At 41.9% G+C, this 15,352-nt stretch overlaps 1 protein-coding gene across 7 annotated transcripts in view; it reads left to right on the top strand.

Moving 5' to 3' along the window:
- DYNC1I1 (dynein cytoplasmic 1 intermediate chain 1) overlaps window positions 1-15,352 on the top strand; it is a 255,231-nt gene that overhangs the window by 201,867 nt on the left and 38,012 nt on the right. For all 7 annotated transcript variants that reach the window (XM_074945884.1, XM_074945881.1, XM_074945885.1 and 4 more), the window contains 3 exons: window positions 494-607; window positions 3,191-3,324; window positions 6,338-6,482. In XM_074945884.1, coding sequence (XP_074801985.1) covers window positions 494-607; window positions 3,191-3,324; window positions 6,338-6,482 — 393 coding nt within the window. The remainder of the gene's footprint in view (window positions 1-493; window positions 608-3,190; window positions 3,325-6,337; window positions 6,483-15,352) is intronic.

Below are 15,352 nucleotides of genomic sequence, written 5' to 3'. Positions count from 1 at the left end.
TGATTAAGAAGGCTGGTGGATTTGTTCATATTTTTTCCATAGAAGTACATTTGAAAATATTTGGCATAGCAGCCAAACTGTGGCAAAGTCCAAGTCTTGTGCAGCTGTTTTCTCCAATAAAATCTACATTTTCATTCCATTTGGAAGGTTTGCTTCTCTCTGCAAGTCATTTTCAGCATCAAAAGCTGTCAGCAGAATCAGATGTGTCCCTGTGGTGAAATCTTGTCCACAGAATTCAGCATTTTCACAGCATTACTCAGTTGTTTTACAATGGAGTAAAATGAAGCTTTGAACTTCCACCACCATAATGTGTCTTTAAAGTTCCAACCAAAAGTTAAATTCCTACCTGGCAAGTAGGTGAGCACTGTATTATGTTGGCAGTATGCGACTGTTTAATCCTTTCTTAAATCAACATCTCTGACATTTGAAATTGAAATTTGGTTTTGAAAAGTGAGAATGCACTCTCTGATTCCTGGTGTTAATGTATTTTCAGCATCCCGTGTACTGTGTAAATGTAGTTGGAACACAGAATGCGCACAATCTCATTACAGTTTCTACAGATGGCAAAATGTGCTCCTGGAGCCTGGATATGCTCTCAACACCACAGGTGGGTTTGTTTTCACCTACACAAGAACAAAGCATCATGGTTAAAGCAGATACCTGCTTAATGGAACATAGTTCCTAAAAGCCAAAACTTCATATCCTACACAAACTAAAACCAATGATGCACTTGAAAGAGTGCAGCTTGCTTCCAGCAGTCTTCTGTAAGAGCCAAAACCCATTTCCTTTACCACAAATCATGTAATTATTGTAATACGTTAATATGTAGGTCAGTTTCAAGTGAAAATGAAATAATCCATTTTAAAGCACAGTAATTATAGAAGTAGCCTGTGGTATAAATTGCACTTACTCTAGATTGTTTAACAAATATGGGCTAGATTGCACTGCTGCAGAACACACTTGACCCAGTTATATGTCTCCAGGATATGGTATCCCACAAGTAGGAAAGCTTAGCTTGTTCATGCATTCAGTAACTAAGGGAACAAACTATGCAAATCAAAAGTTTTAGAAATATTTCCCCCACCCCAGAATGTTTGTTGTTACTGACTCCCCATCACACACTCTCACACACACACACATGCTTTTTTGTATTGGAAATTAAAGGAAATCCAGGAAAAATTTCCAAACCACCTGTGATTATAGTAATGGAAACTAAGCAACAAAACTGATAGTGAAAGAGACCTTTGGAGAGGCTTGTTTAAATGTGTTTGTAGTCCAGTACATCCCTCTTTCTTCTGTTTACTGGGAAGAAGAATGTTTTATTACTGGGTTTCACTAAAATGTGTGAGATAGATCACCAGGTGGATGAGGTAGTATCTTTTATTGGACCAACTTCTGTTGGTGGGAGAGACAAGCTTTCGAGCTTACACACAGCTCTTCTTCAGGTCAGGGAAACTAACTCAAAGCTCGTCTTTCTCACCAACAGGAGTTGGTCTAATAAAAGTTATTACCTCACTCAACTTGTGTCTCTAATATCCTGGGGCCCATATGGCTACAGCAACACTGCATTCTTGAGATAGATCACGACAGTTATATAATCTTGTTTTAAAATAGCTAGTAGAAATTTCTCTGAAATGAACATTTATACTAATTTTACCCCTGTGCAGATACATATCAGTTGTTTGGTTTTAATATTAGTTATTGACACAAAATGCATTTACACAGCACAGTGCTACAGTTGACACAAGGGTTTGTGAACATCCCCGTTCTGTAACCGCTCCATTTACATGGGATGTCCATGCATACAGCAGCTCCAGAATTGGGTTCCAACAACATGGTACATTCTACACTGAGTCAGAAATCCTATGCTGAACTTATGCTGCTGTTGCAAAGAAAAGCATGCAACTTGAAGTCAAGGTGCTAGTCTCAGCTCGGAATTTCACGGCTTTTGCTGGTTTGTCTCACAGTCTTAAACCTTCTAGAAATATGGAGGCAGATTTTCAAAGAAGCATTGGTGTGTATGGCCACAAGGTGGCAGATGTACATATGGGGGCAGATCCTCAGCTGATGTCAATTTTCAAAGTTCCATTAAAGTGAGCGCTCCATGTAGACACCAGCTGAGGATCTGCCCTATGGAGATTTGCACCCACACAAGCATATGCATATTTGCTCCACATTGTTATGTCTATGAATTTGCTAGTTTTTGTTTTGGCTCTTTTAACAAAGGCAAATGTTTTTCATGGGAGGATATATTGCAGCTCGTAAGGAATACTATAGAGCTGATTCTGCAGCCTTTACTCCCATCAGGCTTCAGTAAGACTTCTACTGGAAGGGATGGCTACAGGATTGGGCCCTAAAAGACCAGTGACTTTGGAATTTTGAAAAGGGAAAAAATATCTGGCTAAATAGCTATAAATGAAAATTGCTAAATCCATCATCTGCATTGTGGGCTCTTGAGTTACACAATTTAAGCTTCAAAATCAAGTGGTTTTGAGTTGTGTATGTGCAAAAAAAAAATCTGCTTAAACGATATGCTAATAAAATAGAGTATCCACTCTCATGTTACTTCAAAACATGGACACAGCTTATTTGGTTTGAAGCGTGGCTAGGGAAAGTGAAAGAAAATTGGCTCACATGCTTGCAACTTGACAATAGAACCCAGAGCGAATGTTTATGGTTGCTACAACAACCCCTTTAAAAATACTGTTTAGAATGGCAATGGTGACATGACACTAACTTTCTAAATCGGTTCTATTGAGGTACAAATAGCATAGTTTGGTAAGTGTGCAGGGTGTATCTGATATTACCTGTGTTTCTCAGTAAACAATTGATTTCAAGAATGTTTGTAAATAGAAGGGTATTGTATGTTTTATTAGAGCCTGGGGCTGACAAGTGAAGCCATTAAGGTATTATCTTTAGTTTCTGCACCATTAGTTTTTAAATTCTCACCTGTCATCTCTGTCTGACTTAAGAAGATGTAGCACAGACTGATGAATTCCAGCCGCTTTGGAACCTGGGATATGCAGCAGTGTGAATGGGAGTATCATGCATTATGACTGGTGACATTGTGGTGGCTTCTTGTGATGTCCTATGCAAAATCAACACGTCATTTAGCCAAATGATTGTTTTCATTTAGAAAACAATTGCTGAAAAACAAAAATAAAAAAATAACTCTGGACTGTTTTGATAGGAGAGCATGGAGCTGTCCTACAATAAATCCAAGCCGGTGGCAGTTACAGGAATGGCTTTCCCAACAGGAGACGTCAACAACTTTGTGGTTGGCAGCGAGGAGGGTACGGTCTACACAGCTTGTCGTCATGGAAGGTGATTTTCAGTACTGCTTACTTACAGCAGATCCTGTTTCTGTGTCTAGGAGGTGAGGCGGGTGCTAGTGTGTTGTGGAGAACAATAAGCCTCTTGGGTTGGTCCATTATGATCAGCACTGTTCGGGTTCTGTAGTTTTACACCATTACAGATAGATTAGTTTTAGGATATTCAGATCTAAATTAGTCAAAAGACAAGAGTAGGATATAATGCGCCACACCCCCACACCCAATGTTCATTACCCTTAGCTTCATCGTAGGTCTCCACTCTGGAGAGTCAGCCTACCTTGTTTGTTCAGTTACACCTCCAGACTCTTGTTAATGGCAGGTAGAGATATAGTCTGTTAAAGGGCAAAATTCTAACCGTGCTCCTGTGAGTCTGGGGGTGGGGACAGAAGAAGGCAGAATGGCAGCAGCCCACAGAAGAGTCTCAGAGCTATTCTGCCTGCAAAGGGCAGAATGGCTCCTGGGACGCTGAGACAGAACATTCAGCAGCACTCCTCACCATTTCTTAAAGCAAAAGCATTGTGCATATCTCCCACCTAGTGCCTTACGTGTGCTGGGGGTCTGGGTGCAACCCCAAGGTGGCTAACTGCTCCTCCTCAGCCTAGAACTTCCTTGCATGATATCTTCAGCCTGCCTTTTTCTAGCAGGTTACACTGGGGAGAAGCTTCCTACCCCATCTTCTCAGGAGTGCACCTGCGTAATGCAGGACAAAATGTCGCCCAAAATGTATTGCAGTCTGATCCTGCAACCTGTACTCCCATTGACTTCTATGGCTGTTTTGCCTCAGTAAGCAGCACAGGATCGGGCCATTAACGATCTTCATAGGAAAGTGAGGCTTTCTTAAGCACAGTGTAAAGACTGCCCATTAGAATGTTTTCTAGCATTATAGGGAATCTACCCATGCACTGATCTTTCGAAGTATGAACTATGACTCCAAGTATTAGATCAGGAGGAGAGCCTTGGTGCTATGTACATTCTAACAATGATCTCCTATTCTTCACCCAATGTGGTGAAGGTGTAAATCCACTTCCATAATTTAAATGAGTTCCTTATTTTGCACCCTGTAAACTATTTCAGGATGCTGTTAGCAGCCAGAGGAATCTCCCCAGGGGCACTTCAAAGATCAGTTCCTCATGTTCATTAAAATGAATCTCAGCCAACTTGTGTGCTTGTGTTAACTGCTAACACTTTCATTGTGCAGCGTTCTTGAGAGCCTCTTGTAAAGAACAAGCTCTTCAGCTCTCCATTGGTGGGTTTACATTTTATTCAACACTTTGAAATGTACTGGGGTGATGTAGCTTCACATGCTGTTGTTTTCTATAATTCTAATGTCCAAATAATTTTCCTTAACGTCGATGCAGTGTTTAAAGAATGGACCCTCTGTTACATTTTTTCATAATATTAAACAAATAGTCGCTTTTGTAAAGGATTATTTTCCCTTTTTTGCTGATAGTACAGCAACACTCGATGTCTCTGTCTAGGGTTATAGTGACTGATGGTTTGAATTAATCTTTGGCTGTTTGGATAAGTGAAAGCTGCCCAAAGTCATTTCTAATTTAGCACTTCTCATCTTTCAGATGTGCCTGTTTTGTCCTCCACCAGAGGAGGAAAGTGTCAGCTGCTCTTGCTGTTCTTGCTTCTTTGCTACTCTTGCCTGTGTTCTGTTGGGAATCATTCCCAAACTGCATTTTATTTTCATCGGTCCTCAATGCTCTCCATCACAGCACAGTGCAGAGGGAAGCAAAATTCTGGAGAAAGCGGCATCTGGGGAAAACAGCTATCCAAGTCACTCTCTCCACATCCCCAGAACCTAGCTATAAAATATCCATGCAGCCCATTAGCTCTGTGGAAAAAGGAGAGAGGGCTGGAGAAAAGACCACAATAAGACTGGCGGTAAATCAGCGCTTCCTCAGAGGTATTGCAGAATTCAACCACTGGCTGATAGCCAATGGCAATGCAGCTACTGGTTCAGCCATGTTGCCATGGCTGATAGGGGTGTTTGAGGAGAGAGCCTGGAAAGGTTCCTTCTAATAGAGTTCTTGGCCTTGCCTTCTGGCTGCTCTGCATTGACTCTGGTGCTACTGAGAAGGGATAAGACTGCATGGACTTTGCGGCTGTGTTGGAGCCGGTGATATTTTGAATGAGTTTGTTCCTTTTGTGGTGTGACCGAAGGGGAGATGTTATTATTCTCTTTTCTTTGTACAGTGAGGCAGTGCAGTAAGTTGATTTGGTAAGTTAACAGAATGAGTAACACACTACGCATACGCTCTCTAATGAAGATTTACATTTTTTCCTTCTTTATAGCTGTTCTGGTCTTTCCTCAGGTGATCTGCATTTCATGTAATAAAAATGGAGCTTGATAAGTTTATGAATGGGATTAGATAACAGAGTTGCCTCCTAGAGCAGGGGACTGGACATGAGGACCCAGGAGATCCCTTCCTGTTCTACGTTCCTCTGAAATGGAAATCTTTTCTTTCAAACCAATAACTAGCCCATAGGACTTGGCGACAAATCCTGTTCGCCTTAATCATATGAGTAGGATTTGCTTCTTGGTGAACTGGCCAGCTGCCATGAGAAGGTTGTTTCAGATATTTAGAAAGAAAGGAAGTTGCTAATGATGTGTCTTTGTTATTTATGCATTTTGAATTTTAATGGCTAATTCCCATGATAATGGCTCACTCTGATTTATTTGGCTCTGTGAGTCTTCCTTTATTATTATTCATATTATTCTAAAGCACAGTATAGTTGATACTGTATATAAGTGCCACGTATGGATGTATTCTGCAGATTAAGGAAGTCTCAGTAAGTGAGGTTCTGGCCACCCCAGTGCATGAATTGTGCCCACAGCAGCACGTCCCTAGAGACAAAGCCTGAACTGAAAGATGCTGAATTTTACAGATTGCATGACAGTTTACTAGGGAAACAGTGAGACAAGAACTTGAAGATAAAGAAAAAAGCCTAGTATTCAAAAGTCCCTGAATGTTAGTGTGTGTATTTTCTTTCTGCAGTAAAGCAGGAATTGGTGAAATCTTTGAAGGCCACCAAGGACCTGTCACGGGGATCAATTGCCACATGGCAGTGGGCCCGATCGACTTTTCCCATCTCTTTGTCACATCATCATTTGACTGGACAGTCAAGTTGTGGACCACAAAGGTGAGAGATCTAGGAGGGGACTGGGTAGGCTTGCTTAGATAACTTTTATAGGCAAATATTGCCCATTTTTGCAGCTTATAATCAAGGCCTAATCTATTCCAACAGAAGGTTGCATCCGCTATTATTAATTAATCATTCTTTCCCCCTCATATACTTTCCTTTTTCCTGTTGCTCAAGTTAACTGTTCAAACATTGCAAAAGAAGCACAGTATGAATTTGGGGAGTTGTTACATGAAAATATCATTCTCAGAAATACTTTGAAACTTAAGCTTTAAATGAGGGTGAAGAATGTGTCTCATATGAAGAGATAATTTAGCTATGGCAATGCATGAGGACTCCGTGGCTAAAATTCATCCCTAGTATATCTGCCTCAGCTAAATTCACCCCAAGGTCTATGCCATCCTCCATAGGCAGCTTTTCCTTGCCTACACTTCTGCATCGTCCCCTGACAGAAGAAAGTCTATTGGGGGAGGATGTTGTGATGGCAAAATGCCACCCTAACCTACTGTTTACTGAGGACCTATACGGGCCAGCACAGTCCAAAAAGTGGTGGCATTGTCTAAGAAGATGATCACCCCATCTCCTTCCCAGCCTCTGTGGATGGGATGCAGAGCCACCACAACCCCTAGCAGAATAGAAGGGGAGTCTATCTTCAACAACATCATCTGCCCTCCCTTGAGCAAATCCCCCTGGGATCAGGAACATCCAAGTTGGTGCTGAGAAATAAATGGTCCAGTTCCAGGTTCAGCGAATCCAGTTCAGTGAACCTGGCCCAATGGAGCTGCACCTGTAATAAACTCTGTCGTATAATAATTAGAATAATATGCCATAGATCTAAAAGTACTTGACAAAATATAAATTAGGGTTAGTCACCAGAACAGCATTAGGGAAATCACTGGTGATGGAGTAGATGACTTGAATAATACTTTCTATTTCTAACAAATATGATTCTCTGACAGAAGTTGACATTTTCTGGCACTTACTAAAGAACTGTGCTTCTGCAAACTGAATCAGAATGTACTACTAATATTTTTGACTTTGGTTACAGTTTGTGTTGTTTTGTATTACAGTTTACAAAGTGACCAACCCAGTACTCCATATGCAGGCCAAACTCCTAGGGTTAATAATATGCAAACAGTACACCAAGGTGTTGGCACAGAAGGAGGGTTTTTTCCTTCTGACTAGAGGAAGCCCTGAGGAGATTTAATGTAGTTATTATCAGTTGTAAAATCTATACACACTATACATGTACATGTCCAGGGATGTATTGTGTACAGACCTCACACAGAGAGATTATTTTGCGCAACAAAAATGGCCATGCAGTTTGGTGAAACTAAGCAGCTGCAAACCCCATCTTCAGTAGTATTGTCTTGGTATAGGGTAACTAAAATGAGGGGAAAAATATGAAGTTGATTAAATAGACCAGGCTACCTTCATTGTGGGAGCTGAATGAAAAACAAAATCTAAACGAGTGTGTGTGGTAAAAGGTAAATTAGGTTAATATTCTTGCTGATGAAATTATCTAAATTGAGTTATCATTCAGTAGGTAGAGATTTGTTTTTGAAATGTCTGATTTTAATCTTGGCAATGTCTTTAAGAATTGCTGATGTTGTTTGGCTCACATCTTGAGCTGCACCCAACAATATTCCAGTGTTGGAAACTGACACAACCAGGAAGCATCTTAGAATGTTTTCCTCAAAGGCATCATGAGTGGGAAATGATGATACAGATGCATAGCAAATGTAACTACAAAACGGGCTAGAGGCAGGTCATGTGACAGCATTACGCTCTAAATAGAAATGGAGCTACCTCGATACTTGTCAGTTATTTGAACCCTCCTTATGCAAAGGCTTAATTATATGTTTGTTAAAATATATATTCTCAGTGCCTGATCCAATGTCCATTGTAGACAATGGGAGTCTTTTCAATGACATCAGTGATCAGAGCTGCCACGTGTTGCACTGCTCCATGTCTGACATCTTATGGAAATTAACAACTTAATTTGTATGATTGTAAATAATTTGCATGTAACCCTAAACTTGATTTTATAGTCAACAGACCCTGCCCCAACTTGCGATGGGGATGGGATATGGAACTGCTCAAAACTTGGCAGCTGTAACAAGCATTCTGGCACATGTCTGGAGGATTGGTGGGTGCCAGAGAGGTCTGGGGGTAGCTAGGTGATGGATAGAGGTTGTTTGAAGGGGTAGCTGGGTGGGGATATCTGGTGGCTGGGTGGAAGGCTGCTGGGAGTGCCTGGAGTGGCTGTCCAGAGGGAGGCAACTGGGGGCTTGGTGGAAATATGGTCAATTGGTATCTGGAGGTGGCTGGGTGAGGCTGATTGGGGAATGGGTGGGAATCCCAGTGGGTGTGTCTGGTGTCTACAGGTACCGGGGTAGAGGAGATTGGGGATGACTAGGAGCTGGATGGGGGGGTAGATGGTGAACGGTGCTGGGGTAGCTGGGTGGGGGTGACTGATGGTTGGGTAGGAGCCTGGGTGGGGTGTCCAGTGTCTCTGGGTCGAGGGGATGGGGGATCACTGGGAGCTGGATGGGGGGATAGGTGGCAAATGCTGTCTGAGAATGTCTGGGGTGACTAAAGCTGGGGAGTCTAGGGGAGTCTGGACCCCATGTTGGACCCTCACCTTCTGCCCCATCCACTTCTGCTTGGTTTTGCTGCTGCCTCCTCTTCCCAACTGGCACTTCCCCACTTAGATCCAATAAGGGGAGCAGCCGGGGGGAGCCAGAAAGACCACCCAGAGGCCTGCTCAGCAGTTGCTACAGTTGCCCCTAGTGGCTCGTAGCCACAACTACAGAGGGTTCCTGAAGCTCAACTGAAAGCGTGACATCTCAGCGAGGCTGCACTGTGGGGTACCAAATACGTGGTTGTCATGTGAGATGCATGATATTTGACAGACCGGTCAGTCGGTGTTGAATTTGTCCATAAGGGCCTCATTCATCAGTCACTTTAATGAAATTACGCCAGGGATGAAAACAACGTTTTATCTCAGGTAGTTGTCTTATAGAACACGTTACAAATAAAACCACAGTATTCTCGAATACTGGTCTAAAACGGCAATAGCACTATTGTAGAGTGTTTTGGACGCAGCAAATAACAGTGCTGATAGTGGTCCACAGTCCGTCCCCAATCCAATGCCAAAATGTTTGAATCAGATCCTGCTGAATACAATAATTTAACAAAGAACTAAATTCATATCTGTAATAGGTGACCTTATGGTTCACTGTTCAGGAGAAGGCTCCCATGGTAGACAGCTAGCTTTTTATAGCAGCTACCTTTTAAAACTTTAATCTGCTCGGGAATCCAGCCAGACTGAGATACGAGACCTGTGCAGAAATGCCAGTCTATACTTCCTTTTCCTTCTCATTTGACCACTGCAATATTTTGTTTGCATATCATTTGGTTAATTCTCTTGTTTGCGGTTAGTACAATATTCTGCAGCGAGAATTTAAGCCTTTTAAATCACACTGTTCCCCTTAAGGGCCTCATCCAAACCGACTGAAAAGTCATTGGAAAGACATCTATTGACTTCCGTGGCCTTTGGTTCATCCCTTCAAATAGTTTGATTGTCTACCAATAAATCAGTGGGTTAATTTTAATTATTAAGTGCTGATGATGCTTTACAACGGTTTACTCAACATTGCTTTTGCCCTTTGCTCCTTATTTGTCAGATCACTCTTTTTCAGCATTCAAAGACTTCAGAGTTTGTTTGTTCATACAGATGCTGTCTTAATCCCATGCATATTATCCTCCTTAGTCCTGAAATTCAATTCCTTTCTTTTTAAAGCTTCAGAGTCACTGTCCAATTGCAAAGCGAAACATGAAACCTACGTGTTTCTATTGTCTATTGACATTGTGCAGCACCCTGGGGTGCTTATGGGAAAGGCACTTGGGTAGTGCGAGTTTGACTGATAGATTGAAATCACTGGCTCCCTTAAAACAATCTGGCGTGACATTTTATAATCTGCCCTAGCAGTTAACACACTCTTCCATCCACTGAAAGGCAGAGTTCAGACAAATAACTGAGAAAGACATCCTCAACTAGCTGAGAAATGAAGACTCTGTGGGTATCAGTGATAAAATGTCCAAGTAATCACACATCAGATTATTCAATAATTATATCACCTTTTTAATGCTTCTGTTAGCACCCAGAGAAATATTGTAGCTGGAATAAATGTCTTTTGTTAAGGTAGTGACAGAACCAGAACGGGGGGGAGGGTGATAAAAAATAATGTACACTCCTGGCTCTTTGACATCAGTGGCACCATGTGACTCCCGGTGAAGGGAATGGAAGGTTTGCCATTGACGCATGAGAGCATGCCATGTCCTGTAAGAACCTGGGATCCAGAACAGTCAAAATGGAGGAGCCAGTGGGAAAAGCTCTGCTGAGCCTTGTCCTTAATTAGATATTGTCTGTACGGTGCCTTGAAGATGTAAAGTGCTTTGGAAAGGCTAAGCATAATTGTTTAATTCATTAACACTCCTGTTGATTAGATACTTAATAAATTCTGTGTTGTTAAATAATGCAATATAAGTATCATTAGTATTCTGACTGTAATTGCTGTGCAGAGTGGGGGTTATGTCATGAGAAGAAAGCAGGACTGGATTTTTTGGGGCTTATCAGGACAGTGCATTATTCTGCCATAAAGAGACTTTAGCTGCAGACTTGAGGAAGTTTTCTGTGCTTGCTACTGGAGGGAGATTGTACGGGCTGGAAGAAGAGCTGGATTTTGACTTCCCTTTCCAGTCTCACCCATCTCTCCCAGTTCTTACCCTTCAACTCTGCTAGAAGCATGGGGAAGCTGCTTATGGTTGGTACACTGTTCTCCACTTGTGTCTTTGTCTAACACATGACCAGAAGGGGTAGCTGAGTAGAAGAGAGGTTGTATGTGTTAGAGCATTCTCCTAATCCATACTTGTGTCCCCGCCTTTGCCTTATGTTTAATCAGAATGGCAAATGCTGATCATTAGACTGAGAGAAGATGTGGTGTTGACAGGCCGTCAGGATCACCCCCACACTGCTGGCAGTTTTGTCTTCCTTCTTTTGCACCATTTGCAGCCTCTTCTGTCCAGTTCCCCTTTCATGCCTTGTATTACATCTTCCTTCCAATTCACTTTGCTTGCCTGTTATCCCCTTGTTCTCCTGGGCTGCTCCAATCCACAGTCTATTGGGCTGGGCTGGGCTGGTACACTTCATTTTAAACAGTGGAACAAACTTATACATTTCAGATTGGGCTCTACATACAAAAACTTCACAATGGACTGTGGCTCAGATGCACAGAAAGGCCTGGGCAGTTATTGGAAGACAGTGGCAGCTGGTGGGAGATTAGGGGAGGCACATGGCAGTTGAGGAGGAAAGTTGCTGAGGTGGGATATTTCTGCTTCAGGCCGGAGTCTTGGTAGCCAGATGTTGGTGTAGTTTACACTTTGTGAGTGGCTGTCGGGGGAATAGCAAAGCAACCAACAGGGGATTTGCTTTCTTACAACTTCCTATAGTCTCCCTTTGGTTGCTTTTCCTGATATGACCCCTCCTTCCACGTCTTGGAGCAAGTGACACCAACCTGTACTTTCACACCATCTTCCCAGCCTGTAACTTGAATCCACACTTACCTCAGTTTTGAATTTGGCCTGGAGACTGAACAGCTGTCTCCTACTGAGAGGTGGTCCCCTCCTGGAAGCAAATCAATAGGGCGATGTGGAAAGCTTGCATTGCTGCTGCTGCCTGTGTCCTGCCAAGAATGAATCTGAATAGTAATAAAAAAAAGATGACAATACAACCTGTGCAATAGAACAAATGTACTCCGATGGAAATTGCTGTAGCAGGATGAATCAGAAAAATCGACTTAGTATGTGAGTTAGTCAATAAAAAAACAATTTATTCATAAAATGTCCATATTTTTTAAGTTTACTAGTACACAGATTTGTAATAGTTTTAATTTTTACTTTTCTGGATAATCAAGGGATTATTGGACAAGGATCTAGAAATCTGATTAGCTGACATTGATTTGATCTAGTATAATACCAATTAAACAAAGGGTAGTCAGTGTCAGTGCCTTAGATTTCTTATCGACTAACTCACATTTACTGATACAAGTACAGAAAAAAGTAAATAGTATTTGTGATAAAAATACAATAAACTTAACAAAACCATGGGAACAACGTATCAAGAGAGGTGGTGGTTCCTCCACCATTGGGAATTTTAAAAGCAAGATGTTTTTCTAAAACATAAACACTAGTTCAAACAGGTGTTAATTCAGGAAGTCCTATGGCCTGTATTCCGCAGGTCAGACTGGATGATCACAATGGTCCTTTCTGGCCATATCATCTATGAATCTATGAAAACAATTGTACTTGACATTCTATTAAGCAAAAAGGCTCCTTTTGTCAGTCAAACAGAATACAGGTTGGTACTAATGGTACAGTACGTAGAACTTACTCCACTGCATCATTTTTTTCCTTTTTTATTTTAATTTCTAATAATTTCCTAGACCATAAATTGCCTGGAACTGAATATTCCAATGGGATACTCACCTCCTGCTTTAATAATTAATATCTCATTTTCCCTGCATGTGCCTTCTCACCAAAGCTATTGCTTTCATGCTTTTTCATGGAGCTACCGGAACTTGCACAGCAGGTAAGCACACCAGCCTTTCAGCTCTGGAAACTCTGGTTCAGGCTCTGTGGCATTAGGTAGGGACATTGAAACTGAGTTGGGAGGGCTCCTCCTATCCTTAGAGCACATTTGTCCATATCACAAAACCACAACAGTTCGTAATTTCTGTTCTAGAAGTGGACAGATCTTTAATTTAAAACAGGAAAAGCAGTTAATTCAGCGGGGGCCTTGGTGGTCCACACAACCAAGTTGAGTCCACACAAGTCCACACAACCAAGTATTGGTAGAGCTGTGTGAGAAACCCATCTGATTACTTATGCTATTACTGGCACTAACTCACATCCTTAGGGACTAATCCTGAAATCCTCACTCATGCATTGACCCATTAGGGTCAATAAACATCATCCTCAGCCCCAATAGGTTGCTTTGCAAAGCTCAAGTGTTGCAAAGATTCCTTGAAAATGGCCTAGGTGGCCTGCTGAGGATTCCTCTTTCAAAGGGAAATCCCTGAGAGGTGGAAAGCTAGGATAGTGGGTTCTATATTACCTCCATTTATTAGCCCTCGGCACAAGGAGTTGTGCTGGGGAAGGAAGTGTGGCTGGAGCACATTGTGCATCAGCAAGCCATGACTACCAGTATGGCTCTTGAGGGCGTTCGAAGGCAGCTGTAGGTTATAGCCCAGGGACTGCTCTAACTTGTGCCTACAACCAGTTCATCCCCAGACAGCTTCATGGACTGAGGAAATGCAGAGGTGTTATAAAGACACCTTTGCCCCCGCCCCCCCTTGTGCCTACACTGAGTGCCCCTGGGCCTGACATGAGGATTAGGGCCACTGGAACTATTTGGGCGAGTGAGGGTTGCATGCTCAGGTCTGTAATCCATAACTTTTACTAATCGTAAAAAAAAAATCTTTATCTTGGAGTATATCTCACAGCAGAAAGAGGGGTGGGGTGAGACAGGTCTACATTTCAACCTTTTACCAGTATATAATGTCAGTTAGGAGGGTGATGTATTTTTTTACATCATTTCTATACCAGCAAAAGCCTTAGTGTAGACACAAGAACAAAAGCACTCTTGCCAGTATAAGCTGCGTCTCCATTAGAAGGTATAACTTTCGCTATTCTGGCAACCTTTTAGAGTATAGACTATACCTAAGTGACCTGAATCCACTGAAACTTTGATGCTCCCCACAAAATGTTGCTTCCTTTTGTCTTGCACATACTCCTTCCAGCCCTCTTGGACTCTGAACTTACGTACCCCAAAAAACTTTGTCCCCATTCTCTCTCTGAATGGACTCCTTGACCATCCTCCAGTCTCCCACAGATTACAGTGGAGTTGTGTCCACTTAGCCCAGTGGCAAATTTGACCTTATTTTTTCATGGATGGACAGCTACATCACATCCCCTAGATTGCCAACTGAGATCCAGTGACACTAAGGATCCTTCTTTAATCTGCCCCTAAGAAGTATATTTCTATTTAAGACTTCATCTCTTTAACAGAAGTAATTAAAACTGCTAATCACTGCATATGCTCACTGAATCAGATTATAGATTAAAACAAAGGGTGATAACGTTATCATGCTGGATTTCATGGAAATGTTCTGTTTGCCATGTGAGTTCAGGAATTTGAATTTTGTCCAAGACCAAAGCAATGAATGATTTTGCTTCAGAGCTCGCTTTTTGTCAAAAAGCCAAACTGACTTGGGGAAGAGGGTGGAGCTGCCTGTTCAGACAGGATTTTTAGTTTTTGCCCTTTACCTCTGGAGCCAGAGGTCTGGCTCTCATCCAGCCATACGAAAAGAAGATTATGGTATTTTCTAGGTAATTTTAAGGAGCAAAACCAAAGTGAAGTCAGGTGGTTTCGAGGCAGCCTTGAATTTTTCACATTAAGTGTTTCTCATGATTTTGGTTTTCGGTGTAACTGTATTTTAAATAGCGACAGGAAAATATGCTTCAGCAGATAGGCATATTCCAAACCCTGTTTCTTCTTGCTTATGAAGCATCTTGTGAACAAATCTCCATGTAAGAAAATAAAATAGGAATATTGTGAGAGGTGAGGCTGGTGTGTTAAACCAAAAGGGCCAAATTCTGCCTGAGAATGCACTTGTGTAAATTCTGTTGTAATCAGTGGAAGCTTCATGCACATATCGAGAGCAGAAGTTAGTGTTAGGGATTCATCAACTGACACAAAATTAAGTCCCAATCCCATTGAAGTCAACAGCAAAACTCTCATTGACTAC

This window comes from Natator depressus, chromosome 2, assembly GCF_965152275.1.
Source record: "Natator depressus isolate rNatDep1 chromosome 2, rNatDep2.hap1, whole genome shotgun sequence".
NCBI lineage: Eukaryota > Metazoa > Chordata > Testudines > Cheloniidae > Natator > Natator depressus.
This window is presented reverse-complemented; position numbering and strand designations above follow the sequence as displayed.